The sequence below is a fragment of the Rattus rattus genome, chromosome 1 (assembly GCF_011064425.1).
Source record: "Rattus rattus isolate New Zealand chromosome 1, Rrattus_CSIRO_v1, whole genome shotgun sequence".
Lineage (NCBI taxonomy): Eukaryota > Metazoa > Chordata > Mammalia > Rodentia > Muridae > Rattus > Rattus rattus.
Genome location: NC_046154.1, coordinates 39,776,631 through 39,801,337, shown reverse-complemented (window position 1 = coordinate 39,801,337; position 24,707 = coordinate 39,776,631). Strand labels below are relative to the sequence as shown.

The 24,707-nt window shown below is 44.6% G+C and overlaps 1 protein-coding gene across 1 annotated transcript in view; it reads left to right on the top strand.

Annotated features, from left to right (window-relative positions):
• The window catches only part of Rad54l (RAD54 like), a 29,102-nt gene that overhangs the window by 3,981 nt on the left and 414 nt on the right, over nt 1-24,707 (top strand). The window contains exons 4-18 of the mRNA XM_032899587.1: nt 735-854; nt 10,713-10,773; nt 12,172-12,307; nt 12,731-12,800; nt 12,932-13,220; nt 13,441-13,565; nt 15,074-15,224; nt 19,031-19,157; nt 20,804-20,878; nt 21,016-21,146; nt 21,652-21,762; nt 21,933-22,056; nt 22,385-22,463; nt 22,874-23,053; nt 24,500-24,663. Of these exons, the coding sequence (XP_032755478.1) occupies nt 735-854; nt 10,713-10,773; nt 12,172-12,307; nt 12,731-12,800; nt 12,932-13,220; nt 13,441-13,565; nt 15,074-15,224; nt 19,031-19,157; nt 20,804-20,878; nt 21,016-21,146; nt 21,652-21,762; nt 21,933-22,056; nt 22,385-22,463; nt 22,874-23,053; nt 24,500-24,663 (1,943 nt within the window). The remainder of the gene's footprint in view (nt 1-734; nt 855-10,712; nt 10,774-12,171; nt 12,308-12,730; nt 12,801-12,931; nt 13,221-13,440; nt 13,566-15,073; nt 15,225-19,030; nt 19,158-20,803; nt 20,879-21,015; nt 21,147-21,651; nt 21,763-21,932; nt 22,057-22,384; nt 22,464-22,873; nt 23,054-24,499; nt 24,664-24,707) is intronic.

The window sequence follows — 24,707 nt, the reverse complement described above, 5'->3', positions numbered from 1 at the left end:
CCATCAGCAGGAGGCAGGGGCAGCTCTCCTGTTCTCATGCCCTCAGGGCCAGCTCAACCGTCCCCACACCTCTAGAGCCAGGTCCACTATGCTGCCCAGGGTTTGGGGTCTGCTCCAAATGCTGCAGCCTGTGTGGGTCTGGGCCAGCTCTCCCCTTCATGTTCTCATGGCTGGCTCACCTGTGCCTTCACTATCAGGGCCAGCTCCACTGTGTTGCCTCTTCCAAGTGCTATAGCCAATGACGGGAAGGGATATCTCTCCAGCCTTCCTCATGACCTCAGGGTCAGCTCTCCCAGTACTGCAGGTGGTAGTGGTGGTGGTGGGGCATCACCCTTCACCCATGCCTCCTCATGCCAGAGGAGTGGTGGGGCCAGCTCTCCCACTCATGCTCAGAACTGGCTTACCTGAGCCCCCTCAACCAGGACTAGCTGGACTGTGCTGCCCATGGGAGATGCAGGGCCAGCTCTCAGGTGGCCAGAGGGCAGAAGGCATCCCCTACCTCCCAGGGCTGGCACTTTTTTTGGTCATGCCTCCTAGTACTGGCTTTATATTTGCTAGACAAAACTCAACAACTGAGTGATGCTGTCAGCTCACCTCAAGTGCTCAGGAAGCTGGGACTACAGGGGCTCAGCACCACTCCTGCCTCTAATAGGTTCTTTAAATGCTGGTTGCCATTTGAGTGCTCTCTGGGGTTGCCCAGGTGTTGCAATGTAGCTTTCCCATGTCTCTCCTAGACCCCTAAAAAACGCAAGTCCACTGCCGAGACCCAGGCCCAGCAGTGTTTCCTGTCTCCTTTTCGGAAGCCCTTGACTCATTTACTCAACCGACCGCCTTGTCTGGATAGCAGTCAGCATGTAAGTCACAAGTACAACTGGCTTGGTTCTTTGTGCGTGTTTCTTCTTCTCCTTCTTCCTCTTCCTCCTTCCGTGTGTGTGTGTGTGTGTGTGTGTGTGTGTGTGTGTGTGTGTGAACTAGAGTTACAGGCAGCCATGTGCTGCCCGATGTGGGTGATGACAGCTGAACTCTGTTCTGAACTGAGCCATCTCTCCAGCCCTTTGTGTTTTAGGGGTAGCAGGTATACCGTGGTACAGAAAATCCATTTGGATGGGAAATGGAGATGGGAAAGCCAGTGAGAAGGTACAAGGAGTAAGACAACGAAAGGATGGCCTGGACTTGGGTGTGGGAATAGGGAAAATATATTAAGATAATATTGAATATGAATATATTATATTTCTATATATGGAGATATATAGAAATCTTTTTGGATTGACAGGTCAGGAGAGAGACCCTTGAAATGAAATTGGGATTTCAGACAGGCAAAGGAGATGATACCATTTACTGAGGTAGAAGTAGAAAGAAGAAAGGCCTTGGATGGGGGACATAACCACACAGGCATCTAAGTCATGGGGCTTATGAGAATACTTAAGGGGCCCACAGGATCCTTTACTTTCTTTTCAGAGTAGCTCATTGGTTTAGTTGTTTTTTTTGTTTTCTAATCTGTGTATTAAGGAGATATTTATACACTTCAATAATTGCCTAAGTTATGCTCTCCAGATTGAAGCACATGAACATGTGATGACATGTAAACATACGATGACATGTGCGCATGTGATGAGTGACATGTGAACATGTGGGGACTGACATGTGAACATGTGACAGCTGACATGTGATGACATGTGAACATGTGACTGACATGTGAACATGTGATGGCTGACATGTGAACATGTGACTAACATGTGAACATGTGATGGCTGACATGTGAACATGTGACTAACATGTGAACACGTGATGACATTAAACATACAAAGTCACGAATGCCTCCGGAGTGTTGGGATTAGAGGTGTATGGCACCACTACATCCAGCTTTACTGAAACACTTTGATTTGCATTAAATATTTTTCCCTTCTGCATTTTTGTTATTCTCTCATAAACGAGGATGGAAAACTGCTAATATATCTGATTCTTAGCCCCTATATTTCTGCTTATAATCATATACTTAGATACTTCTGATCCCATGGGGAAAATTCAGAACTACCACTTACAGAAGAGATTTATTTATTTAAAAATGTTTAATTTGTTTGTTTTGAGGCAGCAGCTCGTAAAGCTCAGACTGGCCTCAAACTTATTATAGCCACAGGCAACCTTGAACTCTGGGTCCTCTTGCTTCTCTCTCTCAAGCATGGCATTGCAGGCCTGCCCCAGCTTGCCTGATTTGATTCCTTTTTTTAAATTTTTTTTTCTTTTTTTCGGAGCTGGGGACCGAACCCAGGGCCTTGCGCTTGCTAGGCAAGCGCTCTACCACTGAGCTAAATCCCCAACCCCCTTTTTTTTTTATTTATATGAGTATACTGTAACTATCTTCAGACACACCAGAAGAGGGTATCAGATCCCATTCCAGATGGTTGTGAGCCACCATGTGGTTGCTCTGGAATTGAACTCAGGACTTTTGGAAGAACAGTCAGTGCTCTTAACCGCTGAGCCATCTCTCCTGTCCCCTGATTTGATCCTTTTTTTTTTTTTTTTAGATTTATTCATTTATTTTATGTTTAAATACACTGTATTTGTCTTCAGATACACCAGAAGAAGGCATTGGATCTCTTTACAGATGGTTGTGAGCCACCATGTGGTTGCTGGGAATTGAACTCAGGACCTCTGGAAGAGCAGTCGGGGCTCTTAACTGCTGAGCCATCTCCCCAGCCCGATTTGATCCTTTTTGACTGAGTATTTTGCATCATAGTGGATTCTTTGCCAAGGTCTCAACCCCTTCCTCTGTCTTCCCCTCTCCATACCCATTCCCACCCTCCCCCTATGCTCTTTTGTTATTGTTTCTAGATTTCTCTGTTGTAGTCCTGGCTGTCTTAGAACTCATTTTGTTGCCCAGGCTGTCCTCAAACTCAGAGAGATCTGCCTCCCTCTGTTGGGATTAAAGGTTTGCCTCACCATGCCCATCTGGTCCTTTAACATGTTCTCTGCCAGCATTTCTCAACCTGTGGGTTGTAATCTCTTTGGCAAGCCTTTGTCTCCAAAATATTTACATTATAACTCATAACAGTAGCAAAATTACAGTTAAAAAGTAGCAATGAAAATGATTTTATGGTTGGGGTCACCAAAACTTGAGGAACCGTGTATTAAAGGGCTGTATTAGTAAAGTTGAGAGCCATTGCTCTATACTGAGCTGTACCTCCAGCCCTGTTTTTTTTTTTTTTTTTTTCACTTTGCCTTGAGATGGGATCTTACTATGTTGCCCAGGCTGGACTTGAATTCTTTGCTACTAGATGTCTTGTGGCATAGTTATTACACATTGATAGGGATAACATAGAAATAGCTGTTTCCAAACAAAACCACCCAGGCATGGTGGCGTACTCCTTCAATCCCAGTATACAGAGAAAAAGACAGGTTAGCCAGGCCTGTGTGTAGTGAGCTCCAGGCCAACCAAGGATACATAGTGAGACCTTGTGTCAAAAAAGCCGGTTGCCACCTCTACCGGGAAAGTTCAGCCAGCACTTGTGGGATAGAAGTCTGTCTTGAAGGTCTCAGCAGTTTTTCATAGCAGACCAGATAGATACCCACAGGGAAATTTGTTTGCTGGACTTCTGATAATGTTTCAGGAGTATCATGAGGTCAGTTGTGGATGTGCTGTCAAGGGTCCTTTGTGATTGTTTGCCTCGGGTGTGTTTTCCTATTGATAGCAGATGTAGGTATTTTGCTCTGTGGCTTCCCTCTAGCAGATACCCCTCAGCTCGGATGGCCTTAATGCCATCGATTGGCCGAGGCTAACTCTCATTGTGTAGCTCACCGTGTAGACTTTTACTTCCTTTTAGAATAAGAAGGAGAAGAATTATACAGGCCTTTGTGCAGACCATGTTATATTAGTCTATTTACCACTAAAGGCATAGAAATGGTTTTGACTTTTCTGTTTCAGACCTGTCCTAGTCTTTAATAACCCCCCCCCCCACACACACACAGAATTTTCTTTCTTTTTCTTTTTTAAATGGTAGAATTGTCCAGGACTCACAGAAGCCTTAATGTGGCCTTAGAGACGAAGACTTTATCTTTGGGTACGATGAGTGTAAAGGGTCAGTACATATATATTTAGAGGCTGTGCAGACGTGTGTGTGTGTGTGTGTAGCCTAGGAGTATGGGATAGATTAGAAAGATATTAGGTAAACTGGTCGGGGGTGGCACATGCCTTTAATCCTAGCACTTGAGAGGCAGAGGCCAGCTTGGTCTGCAGAATGAGTTCCAGGCCAGCTAGCACTGCACAGAGAAATCCTGTCTTGGAAAAAAAAAACCCGGAGTAAAAAATATATTAGGTGATCGTTGGCACAGAGATGTTTTATTTGATATCTCAACCTGTGTTGCATTGCGTCGTTCAGGGTGAATCTACAGTTGGAAGAGATTTGGGCTTTAGTCCTGGGTCCTGAGGAACACTGAGCTTCAAGGGCATTTAGATGGTTCAGGCAGAGATGGAAACACCCACTGGACTGAGCATGCGTGAGATTCCAGAGACGTGCGATAGTGGGAGGGCATATGTGAGAGGCAAGAATGGTTAGCTTTGTTAAGATAAGAATGGAACTTGTTCATTGGAATTAGAAGCATGCTGACACAGCCTTGTGCAGAGTCACGTATGAAGAGTGGAAGTCAGATAGGGGTGGGAGATAAGAGAGGGAGCCATTAAATTCTTTCCAGAGTTTGCCTGTGGAAGGGAGAGGTAAATGACCACAGGCATTTTTGTTGTCCAGGTAGCAGAGTGCTAAGCAGGCTGGTAAGGAAGAACTAGCAGGGATGGAGCAGTGGAGATGGAGAGATGGGTATAACTGCCCCTTGAATCTGCTAAAGTAGAAAACTGGGGATGTGGAGGATGTGCTGTTCTGCTCCCCTTCAGAGGGAAAGGACATCAGAGAGCAAATAGCCACCCACCATCTTCATTAGATAAACTTGCAGTAGGTAGGGATCGGCACTGGTGAGATGCTCTCTAAAGAGGAGGGGGATGGGTTGCGTGACAGGGATTGGGTCCCAGCCACACCATTCGTTTGCAGTTCTCTAATTGTCTGTGTCCTGGGGAAGAGTAAATGGAGAAGGGCTCTGTCATCCATGTGGGTGAGGACTTTCCAGTGTCATTGCTTTGGCACCCAGGCTCCTGCCAATAGCCCATCCTCTGTTCCCCTTGGGCAAGCCAGATAAACTCATTGGTTTCCTAGGGTGAACTTTAATGGGATTTGGTTGGTTGTGAGGAGGAGGGAGTAGACACTGCTCCCCAGGGAAGGGAATTTGCAAATATATATGGCATGAATTATCCGCAACTAGGGGAGCGAGAGAATGAGGGCATTCTGTGCTGCCCGCATCTATATTGTAGACCAGATCCCCACGCCTCGTCTTGTTAAGTCCTGCTGCCGCTAGCTAGCAGATGGTTTAGCTTCATAAATATGAACACCCCAGACAGTAATACAGCCTGCTCTGTGCCCTGTAGATCTATGGCTTTTGAGTTCTATTGGAAATGTTTAAAAATTTGGAGTACTAGACCAGGCTGGCCTCAAATTCAGAGATTCTCCTGCCTCTGCGTCCTGAGTGCTGGAGTGAAAGGCGTGTGCAGCCAGTACTCTCACACTCTGAGTGCTGGAGTGAAAGGCTTGTGCAGCCAGTACTCTCACACTCTGAGCCATTGCTTTAGCATCCTCTGCACCTCCCTCTACCCCTCCCCTGGGGGTGGGGATGACAGGTCTTTGTAGCCCTGGACAAGACTGGCCTCAAACTCACGGAAGTCTGTGTTTCTGTCTGAAGGAAGTTTCTCGTTAGCATCTTTTGTCGTCTCTATGAGCCTGGATCCTAGTTAGAGGTGTGAGCTACTGTAATGGACTTGATAATGATGGCAGGAGATAGAAACTGGTCAGGGAGGGAAGGAACCCCAAAGCAGCTGTTCCATTCCCTGCTGGAGGCCAGGAATGACAAGAAGTCATTGCTGTTACTTCCCGCACATCTGCTTTCAGGCTGGAGGTTTCTGTGACTGAACTGGAAGAGGCATCTAGATTAACAAATTTATTCCTGTTCCATGCCTCACCCCCGTTTCTGCCACCAGACTAGATGCTTTAACGGTATCCTATATCCTGAGACCCTCCTGTTCTGTAGGATCTCTGCCACTCCCTCTCCTTTCTCTCTCCCTCTCTCATCTTCCTTAGGCTCCCCACCATGAATCTGTTTCCCTCTAAAACTCAGCCTCTGGGGCTGAAGAGATGGCTCAGCAGTTAAGAGAACTGAGACGGACCTGAGTTTGGCTCAGCCATTAATCACTGCAACTCAAGGGGATCTAGTGCCACGGACCGTTGGGGCAGCCCAGGGGGACTGGTTTCAGGTGGGCAAGGAGTCGTCGAATGACAGACAGACACAGGTGCAAGGTGGTCTTGGATCTGAGTGTGATTTTACTATTCAAGCATCAGACTTTTATAATCACAAAGCAAAGCGAAAAGCAATGTTGCACATGCACAAGAACGGAAAGGACAAAGGTTCCCAGGAACAGTTTTACAATGTTCTTATTAGATATTCATAAATTGGACCCAACTCTAAGAAATCAGTAAACCATTATTTGCAAGGAACATGTGAAGTTGATGTTATCTCTAATGTTTGAGACAGTAGCCAAGTTGGCAAGCCACTCAGTGGTACTTGTGGTCAGCAGTTAATTATCTGGATTTTACAGTAACCTCCTTCTTATTGCTTTGTGAGCTGACAAATTAGATTCATCATATATGGGCTTCTTTCTAATTTCTTCTAATATATTATTCTAACACTAACTCTACTTAGGGGCTGTTGTAACTGTGTAATGATACTATATTCTCTTTAAATAATTAACACCATGAGGGTCATGATTGTGCCAATTTCTCCATAAATGGGAGTGAGTAATATGATACTTTTTTCCATTGTGATTGATCCATTGATTCCCAGATTCATCATAAACTCCTATATATGGCAAGGGATCAAGGGGAGCATGCTGTGGCCCCATCCTGCTTACAGGGGGGAAACCACCATTTCCCTGCTATAAGCCATTGCCATCTGCCATCCACAAATCTCTTAGGAATGCCACAAAGCCCTCTTTTTAGGGATTTCAAGGTCTTATGAAGGAAATTCATAAGAGTGAGTGACTGGAATAATTTCCTGTCTAACCATCCCCACTTTCAAGGGCTATATGTCTTTACAAGGGGTTCTGGTAAAGCAATTCTTACTGCTGTAGTTCAGTCAAAAGTCCCTATTCCTTAAGGGAAATGGTGACATTTTCCCACAGAAAGGCCACATCCCAAGTAGGGTCAGTGGTTACCTCTATTGCACTTTCTGTGATCCTTCTTTGTCCATGGGAGGATAGTAGGGCAGAATGTGCCCTGAGCAAAAATACACAGGATAGAAATGAGATAGCAAGAAAAGATGTTCCAAGCATGGCAGCCACAACGCGTGAAGCACGTATCCTTCTGAGAGCACAGCCTACCCCTCCAGGAGCCTGACTTCCTTGAAGTCGTCGCCCCGGGTGAGTGTGCCAGGCTTCCGCCCAGTCACAGACTCCACTGGAGGGAGTGTGGCAATCTAGCACCCCTTTCTGGCCACCATGAGCACCAGGCATCCACACAGTGCACTTAAATATATTCAGGCAAAACATTCATACACATAAAAATAAATAAGTCATAAAAACATCCTTACCCTCTCTGTCTGAAAATTTAATTGTTTGAGCTTTCAAGACATCTTGAAAACTACTGTCTCAGGGTGGCTTGGCGGTTGCCAAGTTCTCTGGGATACTAGTCCCTCAAGCAAACAAAGCTCACTAAGAGCTGAGAAAAGCTTCGAGATGGCTCTTGTGACACCCAATATTCCTGTGATACTAACATTGTTTTCTAAAGGTACTGTCTCATGTAACCAGGCTAGCCTTGAATTACTGTCTTATGCCTTGGGCCCTTGTGCTGATATTAAGGCAAAATTTACTTGAGGCCTAGCTTGTTAGCATTTTTCTTCTTTCCTCTCTTTTTCTTTTCTTTTTTGTTTGGTTCCTTCTTTTTCTTTCTTTTTTAAGACATAGTTTCTTTGAGCAACTCTGGCTGTCATAGAACTTGTTCTGTAGACCAGGCTGGGCCTCAAAGTCAGAAACCCACCAGCCTCTGCCTCCCAAGGGCTAAAGGTGTGTGGTGTAGACTTTTTTCTTTTTCTGTTATTGTTTTTATTAATGATTATTATTGTTGTTCATAACTACAGTACTCATGGTAATTAAGAAATCATGGCCAGGTGGTTGTGATGCACGCCGTTGATCCCAGCACTCAGGAAGCAGAGGCAGGTGAATCTTTGTAAATTCAAGGCCGGTCTGGTCTACAGAGTGAGTTCCAGTATAGCCAGGGATACACAGAGAAACCCTGTCTTGAAAAACCAAAAAAAGAAAATCCGAAATTTAGTTAGAGCCAGACATGTTTGCATACACCTAAAATCCCAGCAGTCTAGAAGCTGATGCAGGAGGATTGTGAGTTTAAGGTCAAACTGGACTATATATGGATCTCTAGACTAGCCTCTCAGTAGTTAGTGTCACTGTTTTCAAAAAACAAAAGTTTTCTTTAGATGCAAATAGGTGAGGTTTTTTTTTGCCACATTGCTTAGTGATGGTGAAGGTCACTTACCAATTCTTTCATTACACCACAAAAATACATTTTTTGGGGGGCATGAAAACATTGAGCTTCTAGAAATTTATAATCTGAATATGTAAAGAAGTTAGAATGTAAAGGTAAACATTTCACAGCAAAATAGGCTTGCCTTTGTCTCTGTGAAGTTACATTGTGGCAGAAAGGAGTTTTTTCATTACTGCGTTTTCCTATAATCTAGCCCCATTAACTGTCCAAATATGATGGCTCATGCCTGGGATGCTCGTGCTCTGGAGGTGGAAGTAGGAAGAGTGTTGTGAGTTTCAGGCCAACCTGGGTTACAGAATGAGACCCTTTCTCCAAAAACTCAATAAAACCAGGGCTGCCAAGACGCTTAGTGGTTATAGTACCCAGCACCAAGCCTGAGGGACCCATGTGCTTGAAGAAGAGACAGCACAGAGTGCATTGTCCTACATAGCACACACAGAGAACCAGAGCTCTAGCATGTTTGCTCTTGACTTCTCCTTCAGTATTGCCAAGGCTGACAAGCTATTGTAATTCCCTGAATAACCCGGGTGTGTACAGATAAAGAGCAGACTTTATTGGGAGCTGACGTTGAATTCATCGTTAATTCTCTTGTCCTAGACTCCTCCCTTTCCCTCCGCTTTGCCTCATTCTGTTGAGTAGTTTGGATTTCGGGCTAGCCCACACTGGGTCTTCCTTTCTAGGGCCCGCATTGTCTGCTCTCTGCACCTTTACCTAACTGGCCTTTTTACTCAAGAAGATGACCTTTTAGCATGTTGTTCCCTGTCTTAGACAGGCTTCCATGGCAGGAAACACGCACTGGCTTTGGGCTGATATGCATGGCCTTAAGTAAAAGATTAAGTAAGAAATCACAAGTAAAGACTGTGAATCAGGAAGAGTCTTCATTTATCATAGCTGGGTAGTGTGTGTGCATGTGCGTGTGCATGTGCGCGCGCACGCAGTATACGTGTGAGTGCAGGTGTGTGTGCTGTGGCACTTGTGGAAGTCAGAGGACAATTTGTGGGGATCTGTTATCTCACTGTGGACCCGTGGGGGCCAAATCAGTTTGTTGAGTGTGGTAGCAGATACCTTTATTTATTTGTCTTTGTGTGTGTGTGTGTGTGTGTGTGTGTGTGTGTGTGTGTGAATGTGTGAATATAAACGTATGCAGTGTTGGGTGCCGTCAGAGGCCAGAAGAGGGCTGGATCTGGAGTTACTGGTAGTTGTAAACCTTCCCAAACTGAACTTGCGTCCCAGAAAAGCAGGAAGCACTCTTAACTGCTCTCAACTGCTGTGCTGTTTCTCCAGGCATCTTATCCCTGTTTCCCCCCTTTTTGAAAAAGGATCTCATGTAGCCCAGGCTGGCCTCAAAACCCATTGTGTAGCTAAGGGAGAGCTTGAGCTCCTAGTCCTCTTGCCTCTTCCTCTCAAATTCTGGGACGAGGTATGAACTACCATACCTGGCTTAACTTTCTTTTGGGGACAAGGTTTTACCCAGGCTGGCTTCAGTCTTAGCGCTCGCTGTCCTTGGCTAGTCTCCTGACTACTAGGATTATAGGTTTGTGTCACTGCTTGCCTGCAATGACAGCAGCCTGTGGACCTCATGGGGGCCTTAGTGAGGATTAAATCATGATAGGAAAGTGGACGTAGTACATGCCTAATCTCAGTACTCAGGAAGCTGAGGCAGGAGGACTGAAAGTTTGAGGCCAACCTGATTGGGACCCATAGGTAAGACTCTTTTGGCCCTGCCTCTCAAATTGTGACAGGATGATAGAGACATCTTAGCCGTTATTGTCATGTTTCTCTGTTAATATTTTACTGATGTTACTGTTTATATTCTAATCTTTGGGGTGTTAAAAGGAAGCTGATTTGGATCTATGAAAAGAAAAGAGTTAGCAGAAATAATACAGCAACAGATGTGTTTGGGACTGGAAGGCTAGCTTGGTGTTACAGTGACAAAAACACCCATACATATAAAATTTATAAATTAATAAAATTTAAAAAACCTGAAGTGGAACGTGTAAGATCATTGGTTTATAACATCAACAATTCAATGTCTTGAATTTCTATTTTTCCTTTTCCTTTTAGGAAGCATTTATCCGAAGTATTTTGTCAAAGCCTTTCAAGGTCCCCATTCCAAATTATCAAGGTAAAATGGAGACTCTATGGGTTTTCTTATTCGGTTAGTTGTTTATTTGTTTTTGTTTTTGTTTTTCAAGTTTATTGTATGTTTTGGTTGAGAAAGGGTCTCTCTGTATAACCGTGGATGGCCTGGAACTTGCTCTGTAGACTAGACTGACTGACTTTGAACTTACAGGGATCTGCCTGCCTCTGCCTGCTAAGTGTGAGTGTATGTCATGTGGCTCTGTGTGTGTGTGTGTGTGTGTGTGTGTGTGTGTGTGTGTGTGTGTGTGCATGTGTGTTGTGTGCTCATCTGTCCGTTCATTTGTCTGTTTGTCATTTGTTTATCTCTTCACCTGAGGTCCGAGGCATTGGGTCCCTGAAGCTGGAGTTACATGAAATTGTGACTTGCCTGACTTGGGTGCTGGGAATCACACAGAGATTCTTTGGAAGAACAATGCATGCCCTTAATTGCAGAGAAATCCCCAGCATCTGTTTGTTTAATGCAGGCTTTTGTTATATAACCCAGAGTGGCCTCAGTCACAGCAATTCTCCTGCCTCAGGATTCTAAGTAATGGGATTACAAGCAAGCATCACTTCAGGTCTTTTGTTTTTTGTTTGTTTGGTTGTTTTTGAGTCATTTGTGCCTGAGTAGATTGAACACACACACACACACACACACACACACACACACACACACACACAACACATATGCTAGTCTGGGCATTAAAGATGTCAGTCCATTGGTGGATATGCTTGATGTGATCTTCCTGAGGCCTGTGTGAAGGCTGTCTGCATTTGGCAAGGACTGCCAAGACTAATTGCCCTTCATTTTCTTAGTGGGGCGTGTCATTGCTCAGAGAGCTTTTGGTGGGCCCCGGGGCTAATGGTCCGGGCCTTCATTCAGTTTAGCGTGTTCAGTGTTTCTTTATAATATTGACTGGGGGAGGTCTAATCCCACAATTTTCCTTTGTCTTGTTTAGGACATTGCATTATGCCTGAACTAGGACTGGGGAGGGAGTGGCTAGCTTTCAAGTTTTCATATATGAAAAGACTGTGTTGAGTTTTTTTTTTTTTCTCCCAGAGCTGAGGACCGTACCCAGGGCCTTGCGCTTGCCAGGCAAGCGCTCTACCACTGAGTTAAATCCCCAACCCCCTGTGTTGAGTTTTATACTTTGGCTTACCATGAACTTGAGAAAGCCCTCCACAAGTTTATAGTTGAGTGGGAGAAATAAAATAGCAAAATGCTTGAGGTTTGAAGAGATAATGGTTAAAGATGTATACACGGTTTCAAGAAGTTATGGGAAAGAGGTTGAGGTATCCCGAAAAGTTACATGAAGGATGGAAGATGGGTCACATCTGAGTTGGGCCTCCTAGGAAGGCTGAGTATGGAAGGTTGGCTTATAGGTTGATTGCTGATTTCTAGGTCCCCTGGGCTCTCGCGCATTGGGCCTGAAGAGGGCAGGCGTTCGTCGTGCCCTGCATGACCCTCTGGAAGAAGGTGCCTTGGTCCTGTATGAGCCTCCCCCACTGAGTGTCCATGACCAACTGAAGCTTGACAAGTATGCACAGTGGTATTTTTTGAGTAGTTCTGGTCCACTGAAGTGTATATGCCTAGGAGGATGGCATGATTTTTCTCTCCCTTTGGGATTGACATAGATTGTCAGAGCTGTCGTGGCAGCTACTATACTGAGAGCCAGTGGTTGGGAAGGCGATTGTCTGTGGGAGAGTGTGTGGTTGTGGTCAGGTTATGGGGTTCCTCCTGCCTTCTGCCATGCACATTGGGAGGGGCCAGTGATGAGGTAAGGACAGGAGTCTTACCCATTCTGAACTTTCTGACTCTCAGAGCAGGACTTCACTGTGGTTTATTACTGATGGAGGGTGCTGTCTGGGTCAGCAGAGGAATTATGTACTGAGGGTTACCTTGCCCGAATCTGATCAACATTCAACATGGTTTTTCTTTCTTCTCTGCTGTATTTTCTCAGAGAAAAACTCCCTGTTCACGTGGTTGTAGATCCTATTCTCAGTAAGGTGTTGCGACCTCATCAGAGAGAGGTAAATGAAAGTCAGCAGAAGGGTGTGTGTTGGGGTGCTGGGGGCTAAAAATGAGAGTCAGAGGAAGGGCATGTGTGGGGTGCTGGGGGACAATGAGGGCCCAAAGTTGACTAAATGGTGTTACTCACCAGGGAGTGAAGTTCCTTTGGGAGTGTGTCACCAGTCGACGAATTCCTGGAAGCCATGGCTGCATCATGGCTGATGAGATGGGCCTAGGAAAGACACTGCAGTGCATCACATTGATGTGGACACTTTTGCGCCAGAGCCCAGAGTGCAAGCCAGAAATTGAGAAAGCAGTGGTGGTGTCACCTTCCAGCCTGGTGAAGAACTGGTACAATGAGGTTGAGAAATGGCTTGGAGGGAGGATCCAACCTCTGGCCATCGACGGAGGCTCGAAGGATGAGATAGACCGAAAACTGGGTATGGAGCCTTAACAAACATGGCTGTACTCTTCCACCCAGGTGTTTTATGTGTGTGTTCACTTGTGGGCAGCACTGATAGTGGTATGGGGACAAGTGGGGAAATTGCCATTGGAAAACAGCTGAAATACAGGCAGTTCTTTCTAGGCTGAGTTAAACAGCCATTAGTCTGTCTTTCTTTAAGATCCTCTGATGTGTTCTGTGCCACCTTTCTGTAACAGAAGGATTCATGAACCAGCGTGGAGCTAGAGTGCCTTCCCCCATCCTCATCATCTCCTATGAGACTTTCCGCCTACATGTTGAAGTTCTTAAAAAAGGAAACGTTGGACTGGTCATATGTGACGAGGTACTTAACACTTTGTAGTCTGGGAGGGAGACAAACAGGATGTCAGTCTTCACTAACTATTACTGTCCCAGGACCCCACCAGTTATTGGGGAATGCTAAGAACAGAGAGTGCTGCCCTGGAGGGCACAAGTGAGTGGAGTCTTTGACACCAGTTTGCCAAAAGAGGGATAAAACATAATTCCAGCACTCAGGAAACAGAGAAAGATGGATCTCTGAGTTTGTGACTTGGTTTGCTGTAGTGAGTTCTAGGCTGCTTACCTAAAAACTGAACTTGAATTTTTTCACTTCTAAACTGTATAATTTCCATTTGTTATCAATTATGAGGGAGTCAGGGAGAGTCATCTATACCATTGTCCAAGGCAGACTGAATAGAGCAAGTCCGGTTTGTTCATTGATTCTTTCACTGGCAGTTGAGGTTCTCTTTGTTTGGTGAGTGAGTGAGTGAGTGAGTGAGTGAGTGAGTGAGTGAGTGGGTGAGTGAGTGGGTGGGTGGGTGGGGTGTGCACACGGCTTTCCCAACATGCAACTGAGAGGAAACTGTTTAGAGAGACCTTTGGCTTGCTCTTGGTTACATGGTTCTGAGGGAAAAAGTCCTTTTCTACCTTCTTGAAAATAAATGATTTCAAGAGAAGTTATAGAGATGACTGCAGAGAGGACAGGTTAGGGAAGAGCTGTAGAACTGTTAAAGGGGGGTGGGGGACCTGGAGAGATGGCTCAGTGGTTAAGGGCACTGACTGCTCTCCCAGAGGTCCTGAGTTCAATTCCCAGCAACCACATGGTGGCTCACAACCATCTGCAATGGGATTAGGTGCCCTCTTCTGGTGTGTCTGAAGATAGCTACAGTGTACTCATATACATAAAATAAATAAAACTTTAAAAAAAAAAGAGCTGTGAAGGGAAGCTCTTTGTTTGTATACATATATACGTGCATATATAGTATTGCAATATTTAATATATGTTTAGTATGTTGAATATTATATAACTATCATGTATATTACATAACATTATTTAGTTATATATTATATTAATTATGTAATAGCACAATATAATTATCGTATAATACTCATTACTATATAATTATATTATACATGATAATTACATAATATATTGTATATATTAATATATTGTACTATATATTAGCTATGTGAACTCTGCCTGAAGGTGGAGTGCAGCTGAGTTCTCTTAGCATCCGTGGCTCACGGAGGACATTAACACACCTGGCTCTGGGTTACCTGGACTGGTGGGGACGGGTAGGATTTTCTGAATGTCTATGAGAGAATGGGCTAGTAGTAGTCTTGACATGGAGAACAGAGGGAATCCTTGCTCTTTTGGATGTAGCATTGGTCTACCTTGTGAGCCTAATGCTTGTGAGCCCATTGGGTAAAGAACCTTATGCCGGCATGCCTGGTTCCTGCACCTTTAGGACCTGTAATGTTTGTGCTGTCTGCAGGCTTCATTATCATTTAAGAGTGTGGACTCATCCTAAGTGAGGATTTATTATCTTGCAGGGCCACAGGCTAAAGAACTCTGAGAACCAGACTTACCAGGCTCTGGATAGTCTGAATACCAGCCGGCGGGTGCTCATCTCCGGGACCCCCATCCAGAACGATTTGCTTGAATATTTCAGCTTGGTGCACTTCGTTAATTCAGGCATTTTAGGTAAGAAATTCTGCCTGCTTTGTCCTTAGACTATAACTTCAGCTAAGAAGATTTAGGAGACATTATCAATTAGGTGTGGATCACTAGACACTCTGGTAGAAAGGCTTCTCTTGTCAGCGAGCAGCCAAGCCATAGCCTGTATCTCAGCACCCGGGAGCCGGTGGCAAGAGGACCAGGAGGTCAAGACCATTCTCAGCTACGTGGGGTGTTCAAAGTCTATCTGGACCACATTCGAATTTTTCTCAAAAAGGAAGAATTGGGTAGGGACTCTAGCAAAGCAGTCGGATGGCTTTAACTGTGAGCATCTCAGGAGGACCCGCTTACGCCATCTCTCTTGTGCAGAGGCAGTGCAGCTGTGTGGGCATGGTTCTTGTGTGCCATATGCTAGCGTGAGTACTTGTGTGAGAGGGATGGTTAGATGTGTGCCATATGCTAGTGTGGACACTTGTGTGAGGTCTCTTTGATTGCTCTCTGCTTTAGCTTTTTTAATCTTTAAATTAATTATTTCTTTAAGGATTTTAAATGTATTTTTAAAAATGTGTATCTGTGTGACTACTTGCCGCATGTTTGTATGCACACTACCGTGCGTGTGTGCCTGTCATCCTTGGCATCGGATCTCCTGGCATTAGCGGTGTACATGTTAGTCACCATGTAGGTTCTGTGACCCGAGTCAGGGTCCGTCATACGGGGAGCAAATGCTCTTAACTGCTGCGGCGTCTCTAGCCCTTTATACTTATTACTTTAAATATGTGTGTATGTGTGTGGGTTTGTGTGCATTAGTGCAGTTGCCCACAGATTTCAGAAGAGATCTCCTGGAGCTGGAGTTATGGTCGGTTGTAATCACACTTGTGTGTTCATGTGCTTTCCAGAGGTGGAGTTCAAGTATCTTTCCCAAATGCTCTTCGTCTTCTTTTTTCCTTTTTTCCTTTTATTTTGAGACAGAGTTTCTGTGTCTTTGCCCTGGCTCTCTTGGGCCTTGCTCTGTACACTGAGCTGGTCTCCAACTCAGAGGTCCACCCGCCTCTGCCTCTTGAGTGCTGGGACTGAAAGAGTGTGCTACCACTGCCTGCCAGCGAAGACTGGTCGTGAGGTCAAGCGTGTCGCACGTCTGTAATTCCATCACTCAGGAGTAGCAGGAATACAAAGAGGACCCTCAGCCATAAACAAGCAAATAAAATGGGAAAGAAAAGACAAAGGCCAGGCATGGTAACTTTATGTTATAGCTGTAGTCATTATACTTGTCAGACTGAACTGAGGGGAACTTGAGGCATGTTCTATCACATTCAGCTTAATACAAAGGTGGAGCTTCCTAAATTCCCACCCATTGTCATTAATATTCTTAGCTCTTTGCATTCCTATGTAAATACTGTTTTTTTCCTTTTGAATAAAAATGTTGCTTCATTAATACAAAGTGTGTCCGCAATAGGTAACAGGAGTACATTCTAAGTTCTAATTAATCTGCTTTGAAATGTTCAGGACTTTGTCTTTTCTTTTTACCTTTTTATTTTCTGTTGTTCATTTGTTTTTTGTGTTTTTGAGACAGGGTTTCTTTGTGTAGTCCTGGCTGTCCTGGTACTCACTCTGATCTGCTTGTCTCTGCCCCCTGAGTGCTGAGATTAAAGGCATGTGTATTAGTGTTGTGTCTTTGTATTCACATGTGTACAACATGTCTGCAGTTCCTGTGGAGGTTAAGACAGCATCAGATTCCGTGGAACTGGACCAACCATGTGGGTGCTGGGAACTGAACCTGCAAGGACAAGTGCTCTTAATCACTGAGCCGTCTCTCCAGCTCTTTCTACCATTTTTAATGTTTCCCTTTGTTTGTTTGTTTGTTTGTTTGTTGTGTGGTATATGCACATGCCAGAAGAGGGCAACAGATGCTCTTATAGATGGTCGTGAACCACCATGTAGTTGCTGGGAATTGAACTCAGGATCCTGGGGGATGAGCCAGTGTGCTTCTAACCGCTGAGCCATCTCACCAGCCCTTTCTACCTTTTCCTAAGTCTTTTTATTCCAACAAAACATCAGACAAAAGCTCTTTTCTTTCCGTAAAGCCATATTGGAACAATTACAATTGTTCTTCAGAATTTATGTATCAGACACAGTAAGCTAGAGATTAAGCTCAGTTACTGTAAGTGCTGAGGTGGATGACTTGTTCAAAGCCAACATAACAATATCCTGTCTCAAAAACGACAAAATCCGCCTACTGGGCCTTGCTATGTGGCTCAGGGTGAGCTAAAACTTGAGATAAGACTTCAGATTGCTGGATTTATACAGGAAGTGCTACTGTTTATCTGACCTAACCTTTTCTTAAAATTAAAAAAAGATAAAGTTTCGAAACTTTTTGTTTTGGTTTGGTTTGTTTTTTTGAGACAGAGTTTCTCTGTTTAATAGCCCTGGCTGGCCTTAAACTCAGAGATCTGCCTGCCTCTGTCTCCCAAGTGCTCCACCATGCCTGGCTCTAAACTTTTTTGTTTTCCATTTTAATCTTACTGTGTAGGATGTCAGAGGGCAGCTTACAGGAAGTCGGTCCCCTCCATTCGTAGGTTCTGTGGATCAAACTCAGACTGGGCAGCAAGCACCACTGAACCATCTTGCCAGATAATCTTCTGGTTTATTGAGATAGGTCTTGCTTTCCTGATTTCTAGACTGACAGATATGTAACGTGACCAGTATCTTAAAAACAACAACAACAACAACAACATCCCAAACCATGTTTACTTTCCACTCATATGTGCTTGGCCTGCACGTGTGGCTATGCACCATGTGTGTGCCTGTTACCCACAGAGCCAGAAGAAGGCCTAAGATCTCTAGGGGTTAGAGTTACAGATGGTTACGAGCCACCCTGTGAGTGCTGAGAATCGATCCTGGGGTCCTCTGGAAGAGCGGCTACTGAGTGATCTATCTCTCTGTACCCCATACTGCTAGCATATTTTTCCTTATTTTATGACATGACATTACATGGTCTTACTGTGTAGCCCTGGTTAGCCTATGTTGACCAGGATGGCTTTGAACTAAACAGAGATCCACCTACCTTTGCTGGGAGTAACTGAATACCACCATACCCAATCTCTTTGGGTTTTTATTTGTTTTATTTTTTTTAAGACGTGGTTTCTCTGTGTAGCCCTGGCCACCTGGAACTCACTCTGTAGACCAGGCTGGCTTTTATTTCACAGAAATCTTCCTGCCTCTCCCTTCCTGCCTAAAGGGGTGTGTCACCATTGCCTGGCTATTTTTTAAAATTTGTTGTATGTGTGTATCAGAGAGTGTATATGAATGAATGTATGATACTATATCACACATCTGGGGGTCAAAGGACAACTTCTAGGGCTTGACTCTTGTTAAGGCAAGGACTTTCTTGTTCTGGTGCTGCTGTGTTCTCAAGCTCTTAGGCAAGGCTCCTTCCTTTCCCTTACCTCCCAGCTCCCATAGCAGTGCTGGGATTACAGACGTGTGCCGCTCCATCTAGCTTTATCATGGCTTCTGCAGATGGAACTTGGATTGTATGGCTTGTGCTGCTAGTGCTTTTACCCACTGGGCCGTATCCCTAGCCCGTGTCTTTATCTTATAGTTGGAATTTTAGTCTATTTACAGTTATTGGGGCATTACTATCTAACTATATTGAACTACTCAAGTCTTCCCTGCTTTAGTGCCTGATTTGTTGAATCAAATTGCCTGCATTTTGTTCATCATTGTTCTCAGTGGGGAGAGAGGGAGGGAGACTGGTCACAAGGTGATTTGTCGTTAGCAGTGAGAAAGTCATTCTACCTTACATTCCTTAATATTCAGTTCTCTCCTCTGTTTAGGAACTGCCCATGAATTCAAGAAGCATTTTGAATTACCAATTTTGAAGAGTCGAGATGCAGCTGCCAGTGAGGCAGATAGGCAGCTTGGGGAGGAACGTTTGCGGGAGCTCATCAGTATTGTGAATAGGTAATAACTTCAACTCTGGTTATCCAAATTGCCTTCCAGGCCTTCTGAGAACTGCTAGATCTGTGGGCTTGGCCTGTCTGGAGCCTTTAAGGACTGGCGTTGGAGGGCAGGAGTGGGATCTGTGCCATGAATTGTCACTGTATAAATAATATAGTTATACAGGGTAAGTTACCCTTTGGCCTGTGGCTTGGTTTTTTTCTATTATCCTCCTGAAAAAGCTCTTCTGTGGTTCAGTTAGCCTTCCTGAACCAGATGTATTCTTTTTTTATTTTATTTATTTCACGTATGTGAGTACACTGCAACTGTCTTCAGACACACCAGAAGAGGGCACCAGATCCTATTACAGATGGTTGTGAGCCACCATGTGGTTGCTGGGAATTGAACTCAGGACCTCTGGAAGAGCAATCGGTACTCTTAACTGCTGAGCCGTCTCTCCAGCCCAAGATGTATCCTTGTTAGGGCTTCAGAAGCTTCTTGACCTAAAGCATCAGGCTTTCTCTGTGCAGACTAGTGTGGTGGTGGGTTAAAGAGCTGAAGAATTTTCGTGTGGCTCCCAGGCCAAGAGTGCTTATTTTTTTCCAGTGGGTTTCAAGTGAACCAAGGACTCCTGTTCTTGGTATGAACTGCTCATTACCAATGTTCTGCCCTCCCAACTTCACGGCTACCTCTTCCTACTAATTTCAGATAGCAGTTACTGTGTTTTATGAATCTGCTGTCCTCCTGCCCCCCCAATCTCTTTCTTTGAGATTGTATCTCATGCATCCCAGGCGACGTCCCCGATGACGGGATTACAGGCATGTGTTATTGTGCCTGACTAGGTAGGAGCTCAGAAGATCCCTCTCTAGTCTTCCGAGTCTGCTCAGGAGATAAGGGCTTGCTGACTCTGGAGTTAGGTGACAGCTTATGCCTGTGTAATTCAGATAGAAGCCTCCCAATAAAGATCTATAATTTTAGGCACTGGAGAGTTGGGTTGGCTTAGTGGTCAAGTGCATGGATTGTTCTTGCAGAGGATTTCCAACACCTACATGGTAGCATCCGTAACTCCAGTTCCAGGAGAACTGGTACCCTCCTCTATCTGAGGACACCAGGCATGAACTAAGTACACAGACACACATGCAAAAAGAATACTCATGCTCATTTAAAAAAAGAGAGATGGCTCAGTGGTTAAGAACCTTGACTGCTTTTCCAGAGGTCCTGAGTTCAATTCCCAGCAACCACTTGGTGGCTCACAACCATCTATAACGAGATCTGATGCCCTCTTCTAGTGTGTCTGAAGACAGTTACAGTGTACTTATATATAATAAATACATTTTTTTTTTTTTTTTTAAAAAAGGGTAGGGGCGAAGTTTGTGATCCACTTTTTTTTTGACAGCTGCATGGTGAATGCGAGACCTTAGCTTTCTTTTAAAGACCAGCAAACAAGATGAACAAAAGGTGTTGTCAGTTTAAACTAGGCAATCTTGAAGGTCTTTGTTCCCATGATTGAAACCCTGAAATAAATAAATTAATCTCATGAAGTGATGGGCGTGTCCGGTCATAGAAATGATAGGTCTGGCACACTGTAAGGTAGAGTGAGTCTTTGACCTTTAGCTTTTATTCTAGTGCGTGAGTTTCACCACCCTCTTGCCTTTTCTCCTTTCCCCTAGGTGCCTGATACGGAGAACATCTGATATCCTCTCTAAGTATCTGCCAGTGAAGATTGAGCAGGTGGTTTGTTGTAGGTACTGAACTTGCTGGAAAGGCGGACAGTGAGTGGGTTAAAACTTAGCGTCTGATGTGTAGCTGAATTTCAGTGCTCTTAGAGTTGCTGTGTGTGCACCAGTCTTTTCTATTGAGCTGCCTGCCCTTTTACTTTCAGGCTGACACCCCTTCAAACTGAGCTATACAAGAGATTTCTAAGACAGGCTAAGCCTGAAGAAGAATTGCATGAGGGCAAGATGAGTGTATCTTCCCTGTCTTCTATCACCTCTCTAAAGAAGCTGTGTAATCGTGAGTGTAACCACACCCAGTACCTTCTGTGTGAGGGAGCGAGGAGTGAGAAGTCCCTGTGAACAGGTTGGTGACCTTCACCAACACTTACAAGAGACCCCATGGAGGCCACTGTAGACTATTCTGAATTACACCTTTGGAAACTTTACATTGTTTTCTGCCCAGTCCACCCTTGATGCTTGGAAGGTGCTGGACTGTGTATGTGAGTGCTTGTATGCACCCATCCTCTTGTCCAACACGAGGCAGCAAGAAAAGTAACAGATGGTCCCTTTTTTTGTTGTTGGGAGAACATAGTAGTGAGTGATGGTGGGGCTTCCAGATGATTCTGGCTCCACCCTGTGGGAATTTGGGAGGGTATACCCCAAGTGAGTCTAGTTGTAAGTGAGGCCTTATGTCAGCCAGATATCTAGAGGGTAAGCACCTAAGTACAAGCTTCAGGAAATCAGAGGTGCTAGAATTTTGATATGGGTTTTGTTTGTTTGATTTTTGTTTGTTTTGTTTTCAGATCCAGCTCTAATCTATGACAAGTGTGTGGCAGAGGAGGATGGCTTTGAGGGCACTTTGGGTATCTTCCCCCCTGGTTATAACTCTAAAGCTGTAGAGCCACAGTTGTCGGGTAAGCCCTCCCCACCAGCAGATGGTCTCCTTGGAGGAGGAGCTAGAGGAGAAGGCTAGGAAATTATCTGAACTGAAGCTATCCTGTCTGAAAACAGGATATCAAGTATAACAACCCTGGGGCCACAGGGATGACCAATTGTGAGGACTGAGAATAGCCACTCTTCCCAGGTAAGATGCTGGTCCTTGACTACATTCTGGCCATGACTCGAAGCCGTAGCAGTGACAAAGTCGTGCTGGTGTCAAATTATACTCAGACATTGGATCTCTTTGAAAAGCTGTGCCGGGCTCGAAGGTAGGGAAGTCTAACCAGGCTAACAAAGGATGTGTCTTCCTCACTGACACTCTGGGAAGACTAGTTTTCTGATTATTGGATGTTCATCAAGGTGTGGCTTTATGAGGACTTTCTCTTACCTCGTGGCTGTGATGGCAGCAGCTCCATCTTTCCACAGGGAGTCCTTTAAGTTCTCCCACAGATCAGAATCATGCCCTTCTCTGTCCTTCTCAGGGAAGTCTCAGACTATTCATGAGCAGCCTCAAGCATGATTAATCTAGTCTTCTTGGTAGCCATAGTTCCAATCGATTCATCCTTCTTGAGTCTTGATATTTGGATCTCCCTCAAGGTACTTGTATGTTCGCCTGGATGGCACGATGTCCATTAAGAAGCGAGCCAAAGTTGTGGAGCGCTTCAATAGCCCATCGGTAGGTACAGTAGTGCAGTAACATTGTTAAGTGTTGGGTTTTTTCCCTCCCATGTGGAAAGGTTTAATGAGAGAAGAGTAGAAGAGCACATGGAGGGGAGTGGGGAGAGAAGGGCAAGAGAGCAGAGAAGACTGTTAGGTTGTTAAGTGTCGACAGAAGCTTTGCGGTTGTGCTTCGTTGTTTTAGTTTTGTTTTGTGTTCTGGTGGGAGCGAGAAGATGAAGCTGATCGGTGATGGCTGACTTAGGAACTGATTTTGTGGGTTAGAAAGTTGAATGGTAGACAGACCGCTGTGGTCCTCGGTGTGAGTATGGAAGAGTGGGAGACAATGTCGGCTGAGCTGAGAAGGATCCTAGTTTAGGTTCCAAGTGTGTACACCCTACCCCACCTTCTTGTTTCTTTTCTTCCCAGAGCCCTGATTTTGTTTTCATGCTGAGCAGCAAAGCTGGAGGCTGTGGGCTTAACCTCATTGGTGCTAACCGGCTGGTCATGTTTGATCCTGATTGGAATCCAGCCAATGATGAACAAGCTATGGCCCGAGTCTGGCGAGACGGTCAAAAGAAGATCTGCTATATCTACCGACTGCTCTCTGTAAGGATGGTGAGGGTGCTCAGAGAGGGGTGGGTCATCTTAACCGTTTATCAGGGTCTTTTTTTAATCCTGTGGACTTAACCCTGAGACCTTTATTTTTCTGTTCTCTTCCCTTCTCTTTTCTGTCCCTATCCTCCAGATGCTTCTTGCTGTATTCTTTGGATGCTTGGTCAGTACATGTTTTTCATAGGGCACTGTTTTCTTTCATACTGTGTCATGTGCTTTAAAATGCCTCACACTCCATGTCCAATTGGGCTAAGAAGTGGTAAATAATGTTCTCAGTTATCCACTACAGTCATGCACACTGTTGTCTTTATCTCTACCTCACTCATGATGTTGGACATTTCTTTCCCAAATCTAGTAACTATGCTTTAACAGAGATTATCTTTTTTTAATTAAAGATTTGTTTATGCATGTGAGAACATTGTCACTCTCTTTAAACACAGCAGAAGAGGTCATCAGATCCTATGAGATGGCATCAGATGGTTGTGAGCCACCATTTCTAACTGCTGAGCCATCTCCAGCCCCCTTTCTAGCTTTTTTTTTTTTTTTTTTTTAAAGATTTATTCATTTACTATATATAAGTACACTGTAGCTGTCTTCAGACACACCAGAAGAGGGCATCGGATCTCTTTACAGATGGTTGTGAGCCACCATGTGGTTGCTGGGAATTGAACTCAGGACCTCTGGAAGAGTAGTTGGGTGCTCTTAACCACTGAGCCATCTCTCCAGCCCCCTTTCTAGCTTTCTTATATTCACATATTTACTTTACCCCATTGTTTCTAGAATCTTCTACCTTGCCCAAGAAATCATCCTGCCTCAGCCCCCTACATAACTGACCCTCTTTGTTTCTTACCCCATTATGCCCAGTTTACTGACTTTGCTCTTGGCTTCTAGTCCATCTCTCCTGCACCCCATCCCACCCCACTTGCCTCCCCCTGAAGTCACTCAAAGAGAATCTGTTTTCAGGATTTTCTGAACTCAACTCTTTGATCATTCCTTTCATGAGACGCTAAGTATTACTTACAGATTTTTGCCATTGTACAAATCTATTTATACAGCCTGCGTATAGAATGAAGTGCTTGCTCTGTTACCTCTGTGATAGCGATATTTTATTCTTTCTTGCATCCTATTACTAGTGTACGACCCGACATAAAATAGTCAAATGAAATTGATAATGAGAGTTGGGCTTGTTGTGGAAGGCACTTTGATACAGATAACCTGTTTACCCTAAATATGTTCAGCCAGGCCCTGACACTCTCTCCACTGATACAGAAAATGGCTGGGACAGACAAAGCAGCACAATTCTTGACACTAGAACTAGGAAAATGGATCTCAGCAGAGGCAGATAATTGCCCTTTCTCAAGATGTTTTCAACCCCTGGGTATTTCTGCTCCCTTGGTGTCTACAGGATTGGTTGAGTCCTATATTTCATCCCATTTCTAGGCAGGAACAATTGAGGAAAAGATCTTTCAGCGGCAAAGCCACAAGAAGGCTCTGAGCAGCTGTGTGGTAGATGAGGAGCAGGATGTGGAACGTCACTTCTCTCTTGGTGAGCTCAAAGAGCTGTTTACCCTGGATGAAGCCAGCCTCAGTGACACTCACGACAGGTATGTGGAGTGCCTTGTCATTACCTCTTTGCTACCTGAGCAGC